The 21,889-nt window shown below is 56.4% G+C and overlaps 1 protein-coding gene across 5 annotated transcripts in view; it reads right to left on the bottom strand.

Moving 5' to 3' along the window:
• Window positions 1-822: 822 nt before the first annotated feature.
• The window catches only part of CACNA1S (calcium voltage-gated channel subunit alpha1 S), a 53,140-nt gene continuing 32,073 nt past the window's right edge, over window positions 823-21,889 (bottom strand). For 3 of the 5 annotated variants that reach the window (XM_074564706.1, XM_074564707.1, XM_074564710.1), the window contains 24 exons: window positions 21,785-21,872; window positions 21,409-21,516; window positions 20,515-20,567; window positions 20,102-20,248; window positions 19,627-19,828; window positions 18,031-18,189; window positions 17,569-17,679; window positions 16,978-17,061; window positions 13,479-13,535; window positions 12,324-12,452; window positions 11,602-11,667; window positions 10,973-11,064; window positions 9,820-9,979; window positions 9,170-9,297; window positions 8,639-8,735; window positions 7,184-7,286; window positions 5,948-6,049; window positions 5,718-5,842; window positions 4,548-4,676; window positions 3,728-3,927; window positions 2,850-2,914; window positions 2,252-2,361; window positions 1,564-1,680; window positions 823-1,315 (listed from right to left, as the gene is read on the bottom strand). In XM_074564706.1, coding sequence (XP_074420807.1) covers window positions 1,055-1,315; window positions 1,564-1,680; window positions 2,252-2,361; window positions 2,850-2,914; window positions 3,728-3,927; window positions 4,548-4,676; window positions 5,718-5,842; window positions 5,948-6,049; window positions 7,184-7,286; window positions 8,639-8,735; window positions 9,170-9,297; window positions 9,820-9,979; window positions 10,973-11,064; window positions 11,602-11,667; window positions 12,324-12,452; window positions 13,479-13,535; window positions 16,978-17,061; window positions 17,569-17,679; window positions 18,031-18,189; window positions 19,627-19,828; window positions 20,102-20,248; window positions 20,515-20,567; window positions 21,409-21,516; window positions 21,785-21,872 — 2,893 coding nt within the window. In that variant the 3' untranslated portion in view covers window positions 823-1,054. The remainder of the gene's footprint in view (window positions 1,316-1,563; window positions 1,681-2,251; window positions 2,362-2,849; window positions 2,915-3,727; window positions 3,928-4,547; window positions 4,677-5,717; window positions 5,843-5,947; window positions 6,050-7,183; window positions 7,287-8,638; window positions 8,736-9,169; window positions 9,298-9,819; window positions 9,980-10,972; window positions 11,065-11,601; window positions 11,668-12,323; window positions 12,453-13,478; window positions 13,536-16,977; window positions 17,062-17,568; window positions 17,680-18,030; window positions 18,190-19,626; window positions 19,829-20,101; window positions 20,249-20,514; window positions 20,568-21,408; window positions 21,517-21,784; window positions 21,873-21,889) is intronic. The other 2 variants (XM_074564708.1, XM_074564709.1) reach the window with 1 other exon arrangement.

Raw genomic sequence — 21,889 nt, 5'->3', positions numbered from 1 at the left:
AGGGGCACTGAAGTCTGTAAAGCAAAACCCCTGGGCAGACCAGTTCCTGGAGAGGAATAACCTCAGCTGCTACGTGACACCAGCAGCAGTGGACCGTGTGCAGGCAGCACCTGGCAGCGCTGGCACCAGCATGAAACAAGCGCTGTGCTCCCCGCACTCTCCTGGCTGTGGCATCTCTGGCCTGTCCCCGGCAGAGCAGCGGGGATGTCTGTGGGCTGGATGAGACCCTCCTGTGGGCCAGGCTGGGTGGTGGGTGCCCAAGCCTGAGAGTGGTGTTTGGAGATACCTGAAGTGACAGAAATCACACCACGGTGGCCATCTCTCCCCTTGGTTAGTCCCAGGGCTTCTGCACTGACGTGGATGTGCTCTCATGCCTCTGCTCCATCCCCAGTTTCTTACCCAGCTGGCAGAGTGAGCCAAGAAGCTCCCAGGCCCCACCCTGGTGCAAAGCCTGTCCCTGTCTGCTGCCCCAGCCCAAGGCAGATCTGTTCAAGCCACTTGTGCTCCTCTTCACAGGACAGGCTTGGCTGCAAGCATGAGACAGGCTCCAGCGGAGACATAAGGACACTGGGTCCAGCTGCTGGGATACCAGGAGACGACCAGAGCTTGGCACCCTCAGAATGGCTGATTGAGGCATGAGCCTCAAGGACAGACCTCCCTCAGCACGGGGGCTGTAGGCTGCCACATCAGTCTCTGCTTAGCTCTGGTTAAATGTGGTCTTGCACGCGGTCTCCCCAGGCTGGGCTAGACAGTGAGCAGCCATGGGCATGGGCTGTGCAGGCAGGGTGGCAGAGGAAGGAGGAGACAGAGGGACCCACAGAGTCACACTGCAGGAACACTTTAATGACCTGCCCAGCTCTTGCAAGACCCTGCTGGCACAGCATTGTCCTGTCCTGCACCAGCATCCTGGAGACCCAGCCCAAACATCCTCCTGCAGCTGGTCAGAGCCCACCAGGACCCCAGGCAGAGAAGGGGAGCAGTTCGACATTGCTCCAGTAACCCCCCTACAAGCTCCCGAAGGGACTGAGCCCACAGGGCTGCATCGGCAGGCGGCTCACAGGCGAGTGGTGGCCATGGTCTTTGCAGAGAGGGCTGCGCTGAGACCTGGGGAGCTGACTGGTGATGCAGCCGAGGTGTCCTGGGGGACAGAGCTGGTTTTTGTGGCCTGCAGTGTTTCTCTTCCCTTTAGCAGCTCCACAGCTGCTTTCTCCACTTCATCCATCTCCATCTGGCTGCTGGCCACCATCTCGTCCCTGGTCACTGCTACAAAGGATGGGTCACGAGCCAGAGCCACGAGGCCCCCGGAGATCAGAGCCTGCAGCAGAGGATGGCGTCACAGCCCCATGTGTGCTCACTCGGTAGAAGTGTCCCTGGCTGCAGGTAGCTTACCCTCGCCTCCTCCTCCCTGCTGCCCTCTGCACTGACACATACCTGCTCCTCATCCTTGTAGCTAAGCTTTGCCCTCCGACCTCCCAACCTGGCATGAGCATAGCACCCCTGCCGGCCCCTTTCTCCAGCTGGCAGCCCTGCCTTTCCCTCTGCCAAGCCGTGCCCCTGCCTTACCTCCTGAATGAGGAAGGTGATGGCTGGGGTGGAGGATGTGCTTGGGTCACCACCTTCACCTTGCGGGTAGCCTGAGCTGGCCGCTGTTCCCATCACAGTGCCATCCTCTCCAGGCAGCTGGGAGAGAGGAGCAAAGAGCTGCAGCCTGGGCTTGGGCAATGCCCATGGAAGATCTCTCCCGTGTGAATGTGGAGGATGCAGGTACTGTCCCCAGCCTGGACATGAACTCCCATCTGCTACAGCTCCTGGTTCCAGGGCACCACCCGCAATGGGACCAGCAGCGCCATGTGGGCGGAGAGAGATGGGAGCCCTTACCTCCTGCCCTGGCATTTGCCAGGCGATGAGGCACTGTGGCCAGACAAGGGCAGCAAGGGGAGTGTGGGAGAAAACATGACGCGCCCCTTTTATCTGCCCTGGCTCTGGAGGCAGACGGGGAGCCATAGAGATGCTGTTTCGAGCTGTCCCAGCTTGGATGAGCACCCTGTGCCCGGTGCAGTAGCAGGGTGGGGGCTTGGCTCCTTCCCCAGGCTGCTCAGAAAGGAAAGCTCCAGCAAAGCTGGGCTTCACGGCAGGGAGCTCTAGAGACCAGCTCCTCCGCAGCATGGCTGTGATAGCCTTTCCCAGGAGGGGAAGGAGGTTCACCCTGTCCCCTGCATTGCTGCCTCCGGACATACATTGCCCCCTTTACCTCCTGGGGGAGGAGGTGCAGCCCTGATGATGGGTGACCCCCAGAGGTGACCCCTCGCCTTCTGTTCGGCCTCCGTTGCAGCCTCTCCATGGGTAAGGGGTGGTTGTGCTCTGGGAAAGGGAAAGGTGGGGGGACATCAGACAGGCACAAGAGCAAAGACACCACTGACACCCAGAGCAGGGAACAGGTTAACTAGACTTGGGAGAACCAAAGGGTTAAGGGGTTCAGGACCAACCCAAGTCCTAGCCCCGGCCCACTGCCCCATACTGTCTCCTCACTCCCAGTTGGGAAGAAGAAGTCCCTGTTCATGGAAACAAACACGGTCTTGTGGCCCTGCTGCCCGGGGGTGGCCAGTTCTCCCCCAGCCAGAGGCACTGCCCTCATCCTCCATCACCCTGAGGGTGGGAAGGCGGGAGGAGGGACTCCTGGAGCTCCCCAGACAGGTTCTGATGTGCTCAGAGATCTCAGCTAAGCTCCAAGTTTTTGGGGTCTGCATCTCTTCCTCCTGCCTGCCAATATCAGCCCCTGTGGTAGTAGGACTACCCTGGTCCTTAGGCTGGTCCTGATTGCCCAGATGAAGAACGATGCTGAGACTCACCCCGCACTGGTCGCCCGGGTGTTGCTGGCACTGTCTTTCTCAGCATCTCGTCCTCATACTCCATCCTGGCAAGGACAGACACGTGCGTCAGCCTGAGTATGGATCACGTGCCAAGACCAGCTCCACCCAGGGGTGCAGCCCTCCCCACCTTCTCCACCCTGGGGAATGGAACTGAGGGGGCAGACCAGGAGGGGCACCTGGGACAGATGAACAGGGTGGAGACCCCAGGAAGTAGGATTAAGAACATCCTCTTACATTGGTAACCCTTGTCCCTTATACCTGTGCCCAGGCAGGTGCTGGTGGCCCCTACCTGGGCCTTGGCACTCAGAGATTGGTGGGGAAGGGGGAAGGGTCATTCCTGAGATCCCTTGAGCCCTGCTGTCCACCTCAATCCTCATGGCACTGAGATGAAGGAGTGATGGGAAGAACAAGAAGGGCATGTAGAAAGTCACACACTCTGACGTGTGGAGCCACACGCAAGCCCTGGAGCCACAACACAACACTGCATGTTCTGGGGACATCTTTGATAGTGCCAGTCTGGGGTATCTGCCCTCCCTGTCCCCTTGCCTCGGCCCTGGCTCGCACCTCAAGGGTGGAATTTCTGCACAAAGCTCCTGGGTCCATGGAGACACTTCCACGGCCAGGGCTTGATTCCTACCCCAGTTTGCAGGGACTTTGCTGCTGCAGCTCAGCCACTTCTCCAGACCTTACCCATCGATGAAGAGACCCCGGGCTTCTCCAGACATTACCCATCCATGAAGAGCTGCTGGGCAAGACCAACGTACAGCCAGCTGCCAGCACAGCCCCACTAGGAGCCGCTGGGCACGGCCCAGCTCTGCCCTTCCTCGCCTGCCCACGTGAGGCTCACCAGCCCTTACCCTTCCAGCCAGTCATTGCTGTTGGCATTGTTGACGTTGGTGTTGCCTTCCTGGGGGAAGTCATCAAGGAAGACAGGGGAATCGAGGTCCTCGCTGCCCACCTCTGTGAACTGCAGGGGCCTCTGGCTGGCCACCTGGGGCTGCAGGGGGCTGCTGGGCTCCAGGAAACTGTCGACCTGGCCAAACAAGCCACCTGTCCTCTGCAACCAACAGGAAGGGCGTCAGGGGAGGCCTGGAGCTCTGGGCTGCTCTGGGGCCATTCCCATGGGAGGAGACATATGGGGGTGAGCGTGAGAACAGCAATCTGTCTTCTCCTCTCTCTGCTCAGGCCTCGCAGATCACATGGTTTCAAAAGCATCACTGTCCAGGTGGGGAAACTGAGGCATTGAGGGGTGATGGTCAGACAGCAGCACTGGGATGAGAGCCAGCCCTGTGCATGACAAAATCCTGGCTGCCCAGGCTGCCTCAAAGACTCCCAGGGAATGGGAAATGAATTTGTTCCCACTCTGGTGATGACGACACCTGAGCTGTCCTGCCTTAGCCTGGCAGAAGGTGTGAATGGGGCCCTCCAAACCTGTGGGTCCTTTTACAGAGGGGAAACTGAGGCAGAGAAAGGTTGCCCAGGATGACTCAACCAGGATGTCCTGATGCTCAGGAAGAGGAAAGAAGTACTTGTGGTCCACATTGTCATTCATGGTGAGGCTCACCTCTGTGGACTGTCCTCCAGCTGCTGGTAGCCATGCTGACCCAGCACCAATACATCGAAATGGGGGCTGGGTGGGACCACCACCACCTGGGGTGCCCTGAGGGCTGCACTCACCCTGTATATCCCTTCCTCCATGGCAGCCTCCACCATTGCTCTTTCTAGCTCCTCCTCAGCAGTCAGGTCCCCAGAAATGGCCCGATGGATTTCAGGACCAGCTTCTTCTTCAATGCTCCTCAGCCCAGCCTGGTGGGAACAAGATGGCATGGCTGGACGTGGCCTGGCCCCACCACCCATCTCACTTTGGGCTTTGGAGATGGAAACACGATGAAGTACGCTTGCCTGGTAAGCCATGCTGCCCTGCCAGGTCTCCTACCAGGGACAGGCCATGGGTCGCCCTGCAACTCGCTGTCTCTGTGCTTGGTGAAACAGCTTCTGGGCCAATGCTATCCCACAAAGGGCAGCGTGATGAAGGGCGATGCCCAAGGGGTAGCTGTGCCTTTGTCCTGATCTGGAGCTATCTGAGCTGGGGCCTGGATCTTTTCTTTGCCTTGCACCTTTGGGGCCTGGTCTTTCATCTCTACCAGTGACTTCCTCCCTGCAAGGTGAAGAGAGGCTGGGGACATCCCAGCTGCTCTGGACAGGCACATAAATCCTCTCCCATCCCACCCTGACAGCATCCTTCAGTGCTGCTGTGCAGGCTTCTCTGACTGCAGTGGTCCTGCTCAAGATCAAGCACATTAGTTCCTCTCCACCGAATGTTGCACTGAGGCAACGAGAGATGAGACAGAGAGCGCTAGCACACAGAACTATCCACAACACCACGGTGAAGAAAGGATGAAGGCTCTGGGAATGGAGAAGAGTAGGTCAATAAGGGCCTGAATGAGCAGCATGTGGTCCAGATATTGGTCTGTGGTGGGTGTTTCCAGGTCTTAAAACTACTTGGTAAGGCATCAGACCCTGCTGAGTCCTCTCTGCAGCTGAAATCAGTGGGTCAGAGAGTCGAGAATTTGCTTTGTTTCCAGAGTCACCTGCACTCTGGAGACTAAGGTCACCCTCAGCGGTGGAGTGCTCATGGACAGTTCAGTGCTGGTTCACTTGGGGACACTTCATTTCCAGAGCCTGAGGCACAGAGGTCCCTATGTGTCATTGCAGCTCTGTCTCTAAGTCACCTTGGACTTGCCTGAGCTGGGGGAAGCCTCTTCCTTGATCTGCAGAGCCCCCCACCACAACCTGCCCACCCTCAAGGAAGGGCCACCCCTCTAACACCACCCACACGCCACCAACCTGGATCTCCACAGGGTTCTTTTTGGGCCGGTACCCATAATACTCCTCCTGGCGCTTCATGAACTTCCTGAAATGCTCTTGTATGAGGAAAGTAGCATAGAATTTGCCCACCGTTACCTCGTCATCTGCAGGAGAGAATACCAAGCTGACAATACTGTCTATCACAAGACCCCAAGTTGTCAGTCCAGGTGTCGCTCTGCCCCTCTTGGAAGCACCACCTGGTGACATACCTCCAATAGGTGGGATGACCTGGTCCAAAAGCTTCATACTCGTTCGCTTCCAGATTTTTTTGATAATGGCTCTGAGCTCCTCGTTGGCCTGCTCGAAGTTACCTGCGAGAAAAGCAAGCGAGACAGAGCGGTTCATTCCCAGGGGAACACGAACATGAGTTAAGACAAAGCATGTGAAAACCTGGCCAGACTCATCCAGGGTGTGACATCTCCTCTCCAGCCTCCCCACCCAACAAAAATGAGCTTTGTAAGAATGAGGCTTTGATTTTAGCAAAAAGACTTTAACTATAGAGTGAGTCACATCTAGCAAACAGGTGGAGCATTAGTGCCACCATCTCTGTTCTGGTGATCTACAACAGATTTTAACCTCCCCTTTGGTGCTCTCACAGGCTTTACCATTCCTGCTCGCCTGCAATCCCAGTCTGTCCCCATGCGTGCTCCAAGATCTCCTGTGCTCCTCCCAGGGCTACCTGTGCTGTGCTCAAGGCCATGTTCGCCAGCCCAGCTGGAGGGAAGGCACCCGTGCCATGCTGCTGGAAGACACCAGCCCCAGTGGCCCACCACTGCCCAGCCTCACCTCCTGCCAGAGCTGTCTGCCCTAGCCCAGCCACATTGCTGCTCGTGTGATACTGCCTAACCCACAAGCATGGAAACAAGTTAGTGTGGCATCTTCCCAAAGCAGGGCTTTGCAAACCATGCTGCTGGCAAGGAAGGGGGTGAACGCAACTCCTCCCCAGCACAGCTAAATTCAGAGGATCCATCCCCTTCCAATGCCATCTGAGATTATAAATACACGGGGAAATGCAAAACTGGAGCAGGTGGTGCTATGCTGAGGCAGGGAGAGATGAGAATACACTCAACAGCGCAGGAAGGGAGGCTGGAGGCTGTGCATTGTGTCTGGGATGGGAACTGGGTCAGAATCACTCCTGAGCTGTTCAGGGTGAAGTTATGCAGCTGGGGTAATTGGTTCACTCTTCAGGGCTGTGACTCCTGTGCCTGCAATCAATCATGTCCTCCAGACTTGGCCTGAGCAGCCCCATGCATGAGCCCATGGTCTCTGGTCCAATGAGATGATTAATAGCAGGAAGCCAAGGATTGCACCAGAGGGTGTAGCCCCATAGGCAAGTGCCCTGAGGTACCCAGACAGAGTGGGAGAACGCTGTGTAACCAGCACCCTGCAGCACAAGGAGACAGTCCCACCGCCGGGCTGTAGAGGCAGACAGGAGCATCACTTACCTTCTGTCTTGATCTTGAGGGCTGTCCTCACCAGTGCAAAGAGGGTTGCATTGAAGGTGACAGTGCCATCGCTGTTCAGGGGCATGTTCATGCACACTAGACGCTGCACAGCAAACCAACAACTGTGACCCCAGGTGGCAGAGTAGGCTGGCAGCTCCCCACAAACACACAGCCCGTCCTGGCTGCAGAGTTGCCACACTGGCCGGGGAGAAGCTCTGCTCGGGGCACTGAGCTGCTGGCCAAGGAGTCTTCCCAGTTCTACTCGCTCTGCCCAGGCCCACGGGGCTCTGCACCGCTGCTTGGCAGCACATGGGCCAGGGTCAGCAACATCACTCGTCCTAACCATCCAGCTAAACCAGACCAAGCTGCGGGGAGAGCCAGGTCAGATCTGTGGAAATAACCCAACCTATGGGGCAGCGGTGCCATGGGAGAAGCTCATAGAGTCACAGAATCATTTAGGTTGGAGAAGGCCTTTAAGATCATCAAGTCCAACCGTAAACCTAACACTGCCAAGTCACCATTAAACCATGTCCCTAAGTGCCACATCTACGCGTCTTTTAAAACTCTCCAGGGATGGTGACTCAACCACTTCCCTGGGCAGCCTGTTCTAATGCTGGACAAACTGTTTCAGTGAGGAAATTTTTCCTAATATCCACTTGCTACTCAGGAAAAGTGCCCGACCTTGCCTCGCTACACCCTCCTTTCAGGTAGTTATAGAGAGCGATAAGGTCTCCCCTCAGCCTCCTCTTCTCCAGGCTGAACAACCAGGCAGCAGGAGACACACCATTGCTCTCGAGGAGATGGGAATCATTCTGTCTTGCACTCCACCCCACAAAAAGTGCCCCAAGCTGCTCTGAGGGATCTCGGGATCAAACCTCCTAATGAGTTTTCCCAAGACCCATGAGGGTTTACACCAGTGCCTGAGCCCCTGCCTCTGTGGTTTACACATTCGCCTCACACCGGCAGAATGACCTAAGCCTGGAAAAGTGTACTTATGCCTACAGAGCTCGTGTTTCCAGCTCCCTCAGTGCTATCAGCCCTTGGAAACAAACTTCTGCAGCCCAGTTGATGTGGCCAGGTACTCAGGCCCAGCATTGCCCTCCTGCGCCAGATGCAGATGTGGGGCACCCCAGTGTGGTTTGTGAGTCCCTCTGCACTGAGGGCTCCAGGTCGGGCAGAGAGCAGCCCACCAGTGCCACCCCCCTTGGTGTGGGGGTAAGCACAGACAAGTCCTTATCTTCAGGAGCCTAAAGCACATCAGCTCCATGCAGGTTAACAGCATCTCTCCTTGCTCCCAGAATACTCCCCTCCATTAAACAAGAGAGGTCATGTGTATAAACCACAACACTGTGAAGCTGTCCGGATTGTCACCCTCAGCCTCCCTGGGGAGGATGCAGAGACAGCTTGGGGAATGTGCCCTGTGCCCACACGCCCTGCCATCCCGTTGGCTCTTACCTTACAAGCTACACGGTGCGGGCAGAACTTCCCGAAGCCCAGGGGAGGCTGGATACGTCTCAGCAGAGTCACTACATCCAAGTGTTTGATTCTGCCCCTGTGGAGGCAACAAACTGCATCAGCAGTGTGGTGGCAGACATGGGGGACAGTGGTTCAGGCAGGGGCTGGGTGGGTTCATCCTTGTGGCCTGCCCTGTGCTCCCGTGGTGGGCAAGTCCCTACACTTCCCTATGCTCCTCTTGGGGAAAGCAGCTGTTCCCCATGGCAGTAGACAGCAGACAAAGGTGTGCAGTGGCATAGGAAGAGTTGGCAGCATAACCAGGGTTGGATGAAGAGAGGACTGGAAGTCTTGTGTCCCCAAACATCCTGATGGCTTGTATCAGTCCTGGAATATGCTGGCAAGTCCACATCCACCTCTGAGATGCTGGGATCTAACTCTTTGACAGTGCCACAGCTCATGCTGCCATGCGTGTCTCAGGGAAGTCCTCCCCACGAGCCATCCCCTCTGTGCCACTCACCCCCTGTCACTCACTTGGCCTCAGGGTCGTACTCAGCCCAGATCCGTTTGAACTCATCCAGGTGATGGGGCCCAAGGATGGACCAGTCACGTGTGAGGTAGTCAAAGTTGTCCATGATGACGGCCACAAAGAGGTTAATGATCTGAGAGCAGAGCAGCATGTGTGAAGGACACAAGTTAGGGCAGGGCCAAGCATTCAGCAGGTCCCCAGGCAGAGGGACAGCGAAGCACGGAGCAGAGCAGTGCTGCCCATGGGCCCCAGGGAAACACGGGCAGATGTGTTTGAGAGGAGAAGGGGCTTGGGTTCCCCTGGAGCCAGGGGATGCTGTGTGTCACCCCATGCAGGGATGGGCCTCCCACCCAAGGAGATCATGTGAAAGGCTGCAGCAGGCACAGGGCATCTCTTCCCTCTTCACCCTTGCAAGAGCCAATACAGACACTTCTGGACGTGGGGGCTGTGGGAAGGAACTAATGGTGGACCCTGGGCCCCACAGGAGCGTGGTGCCAGGTTTATAGCATGGCTGGGTAGACAGGCTGGGGGATGATGCCCCTAGGAAGAGGGTGCTGTGGGGTCAGCCCCACGAGATGCAAGGCTAACTCAACACCAGGGGCTGCCTAGGGCCAGGACAGGGGTGGCAAAGGGAGCCTGGTGGGAGCCGGCATACCAGGAAGGCACAGAGCATGTAGAAGCTGATGAAATAGAAGTAGGCGAAGCCCGTGCCACAGGTGTACTCCTCGCCCTCAGCAAAGTCTGACTCAGGGTCGCACAGCTTTCCGTAGCTGCAGTCCAGCAGGATCTCCTGCCAGGCCTCGCCGGTCGCACACCTGGGGAGAGGGGATGCCTGCTGGTCCCTGCCTGTCCTGGACATGAGCTGGGCACGCAGGGAGGGTTGTGGCTAGCCCAGTGCGCAGGGGAATGGGGAGCCACTAAGAAAGGAGCAGTCAGGATCCTGGGATTGCTGCGCTGCTCTGGGGAGTCTGCTATTGAAAGCTCCAAAGTGAAGTATTTGGCATCAAGGAAAGCCTTGGGCTGAGCTCTTGCTTCCCCTTGAGCTTCCTCACAATTCACAAATTAAAATCCAGTCTGGGAAGGAAGCATTCAGAATAGAAACCCCAAAGTGCCCCTCTCTCCTGCAGCTCAGCCACACCATGCAAACTGACAGCCACTCTTGAAGCTTCCACTGCTGCAAGAGATTTTTCTGTAGGGCAAAAAAGAAATCATAGAATCATAGAATGGTTTGGGTTGGAAGGGACGTCAAAGACCATTTGGTTCCAAGCCCCCTGCCCCGGGCAGGGACACCTTCCACCAGCCCAGGTTGCTCCAAGCCCTGTCCAACCTGGCCTTGAACCCCTCCAGGGATGGGGCAGCCACAGCTTCTCTGGGCAACGTGGGCCAGGGGCTCACCGCCCTCACAGCAAAGAATTTCTTTCTAATATCTAATTTAAGTTTCCCCTCTTTCAGCTTAAAACCATTCCCCCTTGTCCTATTGTTACACACCCCTGCAAAAAGTCCCTTTTCAGCTTTCTTGTAGGTCCCCTTCAGGTACTGGAAGGCCGCTGTAAGGTCTCCCCGCAGCCTTCTCTTCTCAACGCAAAACACCCCCAACTCTCTCAGCCTGTCTTCATAGGAGAGGTGCTCCAGCCCTCTGATCATTTTTGTGGCCCTCCTCTGGACCCGCTCCAACAGGTCCGTGTCCCTCCTGTATTGGGGACCAACTACAGAATGCTGGCCTCCCTCACTTCAAGCTGGTGGGCTCCCCTGCCTACTCTGAGCCCAGCTCCCTCCTCGAGCTGCTTGCTTGCCAAGACAAGACTGACCTGAAAAGCAGCAGCACAGCTTGTGGAAAGGTTTGGAAGTTGTTGTTTCGGTTGATCTGGGTCCCGTCCACCATGGCGATCTTCCCAAACATCTGTAAATCACACTGTCAGGTCCCCAGCATGCTTTCTCAGGTACCGACCACCCTCCAGAGCACCCCTGTCCCCGAGTTCCTCTTCCTCTTGCTTACTTGGCTTTGGGTGTCCCCAAAAGAGACTGAGACTGGGTTGTGGGCGCTCTGGGGCTCATGAGCAAATTGGACATTCCTGCTTATGCTGAAAATGCCCCCCTCTACACTGCACTTCATCTGGGCCAAGGAAACAAGGTCTTATGAACCAGGCACAAGCACTGGTGACTGTGTGTCTAGGTTGTGCCTTTGACTCCAAAAGTGCTATTTGCTGCATGCTTCAGTTGCCCCAGCTGCAGCCTGGGGATTCAGTTAGGGTTAGGGTTAGGGGGAGGCTGCTAGGGCAGTAAGGATCCTTGGAGACCAGGGTAAAATGGTGCCATCACGTGCAAAGTCCCAGGGAATGCCTGGGAGGGGACCTAGTCCCTCTCCATCCCATCACCCCAGATGCTATCAGGCTCAAGGCACCTATTCAAGACCAAATCCCACCCCTGTGTCTCTCACCTGCATCCCGATCACAGCATAGATGAAAAAAAGCATCACAATCAGCAAGGCTACATAGGGCAGAGCCTGTGACAAAAGGACCATGGCTCATGTGAGACACCAGCCCAGCATCAATGCAACACAGGGACAGGAGGTTGGGTCTGGAGCTACTGCGTGAGGCCAGCATCCAGGCCTCCATGTGGGGAGGGGACAGCTTATTTTCTGCCTGTCCCTCTAACCACCCTCCCACTATTCCCACTCTCCAGTTCTCGTGCATGGGAGGCTTATGCCAACCCCCAAGGCAGCACTGGGTCTCTGCAGCTGGGACGAAGGCTGAGCGCAACCCAGGGATGCCCAGGGCTGAGGGAGCTGCCCAGGCTCAGGGACTGTGTGCTGAGATGCTGCAGAGCACCCTTGAGCTACCCACTTGGTGCAAGCCTTGCTGGGACCAGGGCTGATGGGACCAGGGCTGATAGGCCCAGGCGGACCCTGGCTGCTTGCTCAGCCCAGCTCTGACACGTGGTGGTGTGAGCCAGGTAGACCCCCGCCATCTTCCCACCCGTACGGACAATGTTCTCCTACACAGCATAAGCCCCTGGTCCAGTCTGAGGTCAGCAGCCTGCCAGCACTGCCTCCTCCACCTGGTGAGCACAGACTGCTCGCCTGGCCAGCCTGAGGATCAGAACTTGCTGCCAGCCCAGGGCATGTGCTTGTCTGTGAGGGGAGCACTGTTCCTCATGTACCTGGAAGGACTTGATGAAGGTCCACAGGAGGGTCCTGACACCTTCCCCCCGGCTCAGCAGCTTCACCAGCCGCATCACCCGGAACAGACGGAAGAAAGTGATGGAGACACGGGAGTTGTCATCGGAGTCCTGCAGGCAGAGCACAACACTTGAAGGGCAGTGGGTACTGATGCCCCCAGGCAGACAAGGGGGTGTCCAGGTCCTAGGGGTGGAAGGGTAACGAGATTTCCCTTTCCAGACACTGGTCATGGTCCCCACAGCCGTTGCCTGCATGGAGAACCAGACTGCAAAGGGGATGTGCTGGCACTTTCCCTCCAGCCTTCCCAATAAGTTAATCTCCCCAGCGCCATTGTGTCATATCTCTGTGCCCCAGGCTGCTTGGGACGCCTGGGTATGGGTACGAGAGCAATCCCATTAGCTAGGGGGTTGGGATACTGCAGGGAGAATGGCATGCTGTAACGCAGGCTGGGAGCACTGTGCACGCCAGGCAGGGCCACCCAAAGATAGGCTCTGGTCCCGCCAGGCTCTCACCCAGCACGTACCATATGGGATGCTCCCACTTCAGGGCCCATTTGTAAGGTGAGCTGTAGGGCAGGCACCAGGCACAGGAAGGGTTAATGATGGCTGTTTAAGCATAGAAAGGCTGGTTTGAGAATGTCCCAGCAGGGCTTACCTCCTCGGGGTAAGGCAAGAGTTGCCCCTCTCACCATTTCTCTGACTAACAGTGTCAGAGGCTGCAGTTGTGCAGGCAAATCACTTCAGGCCTTACACAGACAGGGTGATGGTCAGAGGAACCAAGGCCAACTGTCCTGCCCTCAACATCCAGGGACACCTTTGTTAGATGCTCCATTCAGGTCAGATATCACAGTGCTGGGGGGTGAGATGGTGGAGGGCAGGGCTGGGCCAGCAGATTGCCCCAGGAGGGCTGGGGAACAGCCAGCACATCTCAGGGTGGGAAGGGGTGTCTGCGTGTGGTGTGTCTCGCCCCAAGCCCCTCTCAGCAAGGGAAGAGCTAGACCCCGGAGAGAGCAGCTGGGTCTGGTGTGTCTTCGTGACATGCAGGACACATGCAAACACCGGCCACAGGCACGCTGGCATGGCCATGGCAGCGAAGGGGAGAGGGGCGCACCGCAAGCACATGCAGCTGATATTTACAATGCCATCACAGCCTCCGCCGAGGCAGTACAATCCACCACTGGATGCAAGAACAGTCTGTCAAGAGAACAAGAGAGTCAGCAGAAGTGAGGCAGGAATGAGAGCGAGGGAGTGATGGGTGTTTGCAGAAGAAGAGGACATAGACACAGACACAGAAGAAAGATTAAGATGAAAACTGGGGACAAGAGGAGGAGCACAGGAGAAGGACAGGGAGAAACCCACTGTCACTCAGACTCACAGACAAGGCAATGCGACTTTTAAGGGGCAGAGGCAGCAGATGGATGGCCAAGGAAACACACTTACCCACTTCTGTGCCCCACTCCATCTCACCTGCTGTGACATATACGTCTGGGGCAGGGGTGTATGGGCCAGGAAATCTGGGCCAAACCTCAGGACTGTGTAATTTCGCTGCCTCCCATGGGCAGACCCAGGACAGGCCCAGGGCTGTGGCTGGTGGGATCTGGAGGCAAGCTGACAAGCTCAAGCCAACCCATGGCTCCTCCACAACAAGCCTGGCTGCTCTCAGCACAGCTGCTTGGACACCAAAACCGAACTGGTGCAGGTTTGCTGAGAGCGAGCACCGAGACTGGTAGTCCCTTGTGTCGGTAGGAGGCAAACTACCGCCCGGCACCATTCACCCACTAAGCAGGAGGCGGGAACTGCTGGTCTCCATGCACGTTGGCATGCGCAGGGCACACGCACTTGCACGCAGATGAGGGCTCATTCACACGCACACACACGCACGCACACAAACCCTCGAGGCTCCTCAAAGCTGGCTGGAGACGCACTCCTCTCTGCAGAGAGCCTAGGATACTCTGGGGCAGGGGGATGCCTTCCCAGCACAGACACCAACACCTGACCCTCGGTGGGGTGGCCCAGCCCCAGCACCCTCTGCACAGAGCAGGCTCGTTCCTGGGGGCCCAGCCAGCGACTGCAGGAGGCTTTGGGTAGGCTGGGAGGGTCCAACCTTGGAAAGGGGCTGAGCTTCCAGGGCAGGCAGTGGCAGGAGTGACACAACAGCATGGACGCTGCCATCCCTCTACACTTCAGAGCTTGGGGCAGCGCTGCTAGAGGGGCCCCCACCCCTAATTCCCTCTTTCCCCAGACCCCTCAATACCCACTGTGATCTGCAGGATCATTGAATAGCTGCGAAGGTCTGGCTGTGGTGGCTAGCAGAGGGCTCCTGACAGCACAACCCTCCCCACCATCTCACCCCAACAGCCACACACAGAGACATGAGGGAGGAGAAAAGAGACAGAATGAAAAGAGAGAGGAGGACAAGACAGACTTTGCAAACCAGTCAGTCGCATGCCTGGGTGCCACCAGGAATGGCTCCCCTGCTGCGAGGTGTCACCCATCACCCCTGCACCATGGTGCAGGCTTGTTTCATGAAAGCCACCCTCCTGAAAACACTGCAGCCCCCAAGGTCTGCCTGCACCGACAAGGTGATCTATGGCAGGTGCAGTGGTTGCAAAAAACTCCTGGGGGTCAGAGGCAACAGATCCACTTTGCACTGACCTCTCAGCAGGGAGGAGACTTGCTGGAAAGCGAGGTGAGGTTTCCCCTCCGCCTCCTAATCCTAATCCTCCCCTACATCACCAGATGGCTGGGAAAAGCTTGGTGATGCTTGGAGAGATGTGGGATGGATGGAGAAGAAAGCCCATGGAGGAAGGGTGAAGCAGCTATGAGGGGCTCTGCTCCCAGGAGAGGACACAGATGGCCACAGGAGCATGAGACCTGCCAGAGCAGGACTACCTGTGACGGAGGTCCCTGAAGAGCCTGGAGGCCTGGGAGGGGAGACCAGTGCTCTGGTCTCCTGGGGGAGAGGACCAGGGAAGCTCAGGCCATATAGGACCACTCTTGAAATCCCACCTGGCCTTCTGCACACCCCTGCCACTGCCAACAGTGTTGTGGCACACAGAGCACAGCGCCTGGGTCAGGCCCTGCCAGCCCAACCAGGGCACTGGACTCCTCTGTGTGCCTGTAACCCTGGGCATCCCCACGGACCCATGGCTGAGCACAGCAGTACCTTGGCATCTGCGCCAACTGACCTGGTCCCTCACTCCACAGGGACTGGAAAGCTCTGCCCAGTGCAGGGCCTTGAGCACCCTTTGAACTTCATTTCTGAGTGACAATAGGATGGGGAAGGAGGTAGCACACTAGGAAATGATACCCTACAGGCAGTGGGAAACCAGGTCACAGGTGCAGAGAGCTGTGGGGGACAAGGATGGGGTCCTGGAGGACCTGGTGACAGATGAAAGCTGCTGGCGTGAAATCTGGGAGCTCATCAAGGCTGAGAGGCCCAGAGGCTAGAGGACAGCAGTATCAACCTGCAGGGCTGTGCAGGGAGAAGCACGTTGCTGTCACAGGGGAGGAAGGTGGATGGCTTTGCTCATCCCAGCTATGTGAGGCCTGGATCACCCTCCAGAGAAGAAAGTGACTACCTCTAAGGGCCCCTAAACACTCTCACCTCCCCAGCACAGAGAACGGCTGAAGATCACCCTACGCAGGGGTGGCAGTGGCAGTAGCTCTGCCAGATACAGCCCTGCAGTGTACCAGAGCTGGCAAGCCCTGCTCCCAAGAGAATATGGCATGCAAAGTCACTAGAGAGGGTTAATCTATAATCTACCTGATCCTACAGCTGCTTCTAGAGTTACCATCACATCTGCTAAATGCAGCACACGACCTCCTGGTTGCAGAGGGGCATTTTCAGTGCTAGACACGAGGTGTGGATGTCCCAGTGCTATGAAAGGCAGTTGCAAGCTGGCTTCCTAGCACTGCTCTGAAAATGCTCCCAGCAGAGCACTGACCATATAGCCACTGCCTGCAACCACACAGACACACAGTTTATATGCTGTAGAGCTTCTGAAACAGTGTATTGAGTATACACATGCACACATACACCTATGTGTATATGTATAGATTGCTGCATAAAGGGACACACATAAATGAAATGGCTTGAAATTCCTCCCCTGGCACGGGACAGCAGGGAGCTGTGGGAGCACTTTTTCTTCCCACCTGCACTGATCTGAGGCTGGATGCATGGGTGACTGCCTGTCCAGGTGTGTGCATGGGGAAGACAGGCAGGGTGGCTGAGGCAGGGTCTGGCACACATCCTGCTGCTCATGGTCCAGTCCTGAGCGAGCAGACTCTTTCCACAGGATCCCAGTGCCTACAGATTCAGCGGAAGGGAAGGGAGGGGGCAGTGTGACATGCCAGCCAGCCAGGGATGGTCCCCTACTTCTAAACAGTGCTTAAAGGTCCACAGGGCCACGGCTGTGATCTCCATACCCTCATGCCATGGGCTGATCCTGGTTTGTTCCTCCTCAGAACCAAGTAGAGCAGGGATAGAGGAGAGGACACCAATACTCTGCAGGGCTGGACACCACATGGGCATCCCTGTCTCACCCCAGTGCGGGCCCTATGGCACAGGCTCAGGAGGGTGCCAGCAGCGGTGCACTGCAGGGACACCTTCACGCCCTAACAGCCCGACACTTACGTCAATCTCACTGAGGATGACGTCAATGATGCTGCCAATCACTATGAGGAAGTCGAAGACATTCCAGGGGTCCCCGAAGTAGCCCTGCCAGGAAGAGCCAGAGAAGAAGAGTGAACATCCAAGGGTCAAGTTAAGGGGGAGGTAGCTGCTGGAGCCTAGAGTTAGGAGTGCTGGAAGGATCATTATGACCTCTGGCACCTCAGGGAGAGCCAGAGGAAGGGATGGTGGTTAGACCTGGTACCCTCTGGTGAATTGTTTGGTCCTGTCTTGCAATGGTGTGAAATGAGGAGGGTAGATCAAGGTAGCTAGAGCTATGACCACACCAGTGACAGATGACCCTGAAGATCGGAACAATGGCTGCTTGGATTCGGTTGGATTTGGCTAGCAAGGGCGACCCTGACAAAAAGCAGTCCTTCCAGAAACTCACAGGTCCTGTGCATGGGGGTCCCCAAGGGTCTCACAAGGAGAAGGTCTCTGGAGTTGCAGGCCTAGGGGTGCTTGTACTGGAGAGATGCCAAATGCAGGGTAAATGGATACCCCTGGCCTGGCCTGAGGCCCTCTCCTGCTCTCTTGACCATGCCCTCCTCTCACCTTGGCTTTAAAGGCCATGAGCTTGAGGATCATCTCCAGGGTGAAGAGGATGGTGAAGGCCACGTTGAGGATATCTGAGATATGGTTCATTTCTGCAGATTGGTTGTAATGCTGAGGAGAGGGCAGAAGAAGCCATTTTAGCGCACGGCAGGTCTGTTGTGAGGTGAGAGGTATGTGCTGGATGCAGACCCCCCTCCCGCAGACCTCCCTCCCACAGACCTATGGTTCACCAATGGTCATCCAAAAGGAAATTTGCTTCCTGTAGCCCCTTCTCTGAGCTCCCCACATCCAACCGGTCCCACTTTGTCCCCGTCCCCAGGGGTACTGAACACGCATCACAACCTTTGCTGTGTAGGAAAGACCTCCTCCACAGAAGCACTCTGGGAGGTGGCAGGGCTGAGCTAGCTCGACCACTGCCATGGACACCCCTCCACCACTCGTGGTGGGCACTGTGCCCCTTACCTGCATGCCCAGGCAGATGGTGTTCAGCAGGATCAGGAAGAACATGAGGTACTCAAAGTAGGAGGAGGTGACCACATACCAGATCTGGTACTGGTAGGGGTTCTTGGGGATGTAGCGCCGCAGCGGGCGAGCCTTCAGCGCATACTGCACACACTGGCGCTGGGGAGAGGAGGGCAGGTGTGATCTCACAGAGGGGCACAGGGCAGTGTCAGGCACGGATTCAACAGCATAGGCACAGAGTCAACACCACTGGCAACGCTGCACATCCCCACAGACACAATCTGGATCCCCTCCTCTCTCAGCCAAGCGACATGGGCCAGGGACAGCAATGGTTCAAGTATCTGATGTGCTTCCTGCAAATACACCTCCCGAAGACCCACATGGGACCAAGTTTCCAAAGCCACCGCTTGCCTCCAAAGATTGCCATGCTGCCCTTGTACTGATCCCTCCCATCCTGAGCCTGTCTGGTTATCACGGCACTTTCCCAGGGTCTCTCAGGACTGGCCAAGAGCAGCCTGAAGAACTCACATGAATCAGGGGTGAAGGGGGCACTGAGTTTTCTCTCTGCACCTGAGAGGTGCTGAGCAGGCCCTTCCCTCCCTAGCTGGCCAGGGCTATCTCTGCTGGGTTTGCGTGTGCTCACGTCATCCCCAACACCCTCAGCTCGTGCTGCCTCTGCAGGCTTGCTCAGAACATAAGCATGCCAGCAGCTCCTCAGGGCCAGCAGGCATCCCTGTCTAGCTGTCTTCCCCAGTATGCACCACATCCTCTGCTGATGCCCGTCTCGCTTCTGCTGCTTTCAACCTTGATGTCCCCAGACAGAATCACAGCATGACAGCATCACAGAAGGACTGACAGTGGAGGGTGACTCTGGAGATGGTCTAGTCAAAGTTCCCTGCTCAAAGCAGGGCTAGCTAGAGCATGTTGCCCAGGACTGTGTCCAGTGGGGTTATGAATACGTCCAAAGCTGGAGACTTCACAACCTCTCTGGGAAACTTGTTCCAGTGTATGAGCACCCTCACCATAAAAAAGGGGGTTTTCATGTTTAAATGGAAATTCTTTTCTTCAGTTTGTGCCCATTGTCTTTTGTCCTGTCACTGGGCACAACTGAAAAAAGCCTGGCTCCATCTTCTTTACACTCTCCCACTAGCTATTTATACACATAGGTAAGACCCCTGTGAGCCTTCTATTGTCAGCACCAAACAGACTCAGCTTTCAGACCCTCCTTGTATGACAGATGCTCCAGACACTCAATGATCTCAGTGTCCTTTGCCAAACTTGCTCCAGAATGCCCATGTCAATTTTGTACGGGGGAGCCCAGAACTGGACACAACCCTCTGCTCCAGCTCAGTCTGGGCACCCCACCTGCACCAGAAGGCTCACTCCCTCGTTCTGGTCCACTCTGCCCTTCCCTTGGAAGGTGTGCATTGTACACATGGGTCCAGCTGACCCTGTCCCAGCAGTGAACAGACTCAGGGCAGGTTGAACTCATCTGTGCCAGCAGTGCCACCACCAAGGGCTTCTCCAAATCAACCAGCTCCAGCAGTGCCAGATCCAGGGCTGGTCCACCTTGCCCTGACCCAGCAGTCCCATTACCTGGTTCTTGTCCAGCTCACAGTTCTTGTACTCGCTCTCTCCCTGCTCCTGGAAGGTGACAATGACAAAGCCCACAAAGATATTCATCATGAAGAAGGCAATGAGGATGATGTAGATGATGAAGAACATTGCAATCTCCACCCGGTAGTTGTAGATAGGGCCTGTATCCTCAGCATTAGTGTCAATGGCCATGTAAAGCAGCCTATAGGAGGGAAAGCGAGGCAACAGAGATCCCAATTAGGTGGGAAAGACCACGTCTCCTCTTGAAGGTTACAGAGAGCTCTGGTGACATGCCAGATCCAACAATGGTGGGACAGGGCTGCTGGGATGACCTCGTCAGCTCCACAGCCACTGCCAGGATGGCTAGCCTTGCTCCTCAGCCTGGGCAGCTCTTCTTTCTTTACCGGCCAGCAGCAGTGACCCGCTCCCAGCACAGACCCATCCCTCAGCAGGCCCCACACACAGCCAGACTCACTCTGGCCAGCCCTCGAAGGTGGAGACAGTGAAAAGCGACATCATAGCTGAGAAGACGTTGTCAAAGTGGAAGCTGCTATGCAACCAGACCCGCTCCTGTAGCTCAATCTGCGTGGGGTCCCCGTCCACGTAGTTGATGAAATAGCCCCTGCATCAGAAGGGACATGGTGCTCACCAGGCAGGGCCCCCTTCAGCCCACCCGCTGCGGCGCTAACCCAGGGCTCTTCGGGCCCCGGGAGGGGAGGATGTCCCAGTGCTTGTTTCCCATTTACCGCAGGGTGAGGGAGAATAGCATGAGACCCCAGATCCACCTTTTGGATGCAATATCCCCACACAGGAACACAAGCGGCCCCTGCCACAACCCTCCCTCCCTGGCCACTGCCCTGCTGGGGCTGAGCTGCAAAGAGCTCTTACCTGCACTCCTTCTCTGTCATCTTGGATGGATCTGTGCATCTATAGAACTTGCCCTGCATTTAACAGAGACCATGAGAGGCTCTCATTTTGCTGTGACTTGAGAAGCCCCGGGTAGTTTTGACTTTTTCACAGCACACAGTCAGTCTCCACTCTGCCTCCGTCCTGACTCTTTCCCCCACCTCACACCACAGCTGGCTTCCCACTCTGCATGTCAACGCAACCCACTTCACATGGCAGAGCCATGGCAGACCCTGGGGCCAATCCCAGGCTAAGACAAGTAAACGTTGCCTAGCGACGGAAATAAGTTTTCCAGGGCCCTGAGCTGAGACCTATCTAGCTCATCCAATCTGGGAGCCAAATATTTGGAAAATAGGGAAGAATGCAGTAACCATAGAATTAACTAAAAGTTAAGGGATGCTGACGGGTCTGTTCAGTCGGTAGAGTGTCCTGAAAGTTCTCCCCATGTCGTCTGGGAATTTAAGGTCTATTATTAGAACAAAGCTGAGCTCAGCCAGGGCCAGCTCTGCGTTGGAGCAGCCCAGGCCAGAGAGCAAGAGTCGTGCTGTGAAAAGGAAACACTTTGCATCAAAAGCACAGAGGAAGTCATAAGCACTTACTGCCTTAGAAAGGGGAAACTGAGGCACTAAGTGGGGTGAGGCAGCTGGTCCCTTTACATATGCTGCCTGGACCTGACAGTATCCTAGGAGTTTCCTGCCCTCCTCCCACTGCAGGCTCTTCTGCTGGGAGGCTTGATGCATGCAGGTCTTGCAGAGCACACACAGTACGGCCTGTGCTGACCTCAACGCTGGCAGACACCACCCCCATGACTAAAAGAGCCTGTCCAGGATGTGCCTGAGCAAAATGCCTCTCCTGCCCACCTGAGACACCTCTCACCTTGAAGAGCTGGACCCCGATGCAGGCAAACATGAACTGCAGCAATGTCGTGACGACCACAATGTTACCGATAGTCTTGATGGCCACGAACACACACTGGACCACGTGCTGTGGAGGTCGAGGACAGTGTGCACGTGAGCATGCCTGGGGCAAGCTCCTGCTGTGTCCCCCACACCCTCTCACTGCAGGGATGGGCCCCAGGGAGAGCAGGAGCCTGCTGAGAGCAGTGGGATGGGGCAGACCCCTTCCATAGACTGCGAGTGGGAATTGGGTTCCTGGCCCCACAAACCCCACAGGGCATGATGCCTGCCACTGCCTGCCACATAACATCCCATCGGGATTCCTATGGGCTGAGGACCCCCAAATTTCCTCTTACCTTTAGCCCCTTTGCCCTGTTAATGGCTCGCAGAGGCCTCAGCACCCTCAGCACTCGGAGGATCTTCACCACTGAGATGGTACTGGACCTGTGGAGGAAGGCAGA

Source organism: Larus michahellis, chromosome 21, assembly GCF_964199755.1.
Source record: "Larus michahellis chromosome 21, bLarMic1.1, whole genome shotgun sequence".
Lineage (NCBI taxonomy): Eukaryota > Metazoa > Chordata > Aves > Charadriiformes > Laridae > Larus > Larus michahellis.
This window is presented reverse-complemented; position numbering and strand designations above follow the sequence as displayed.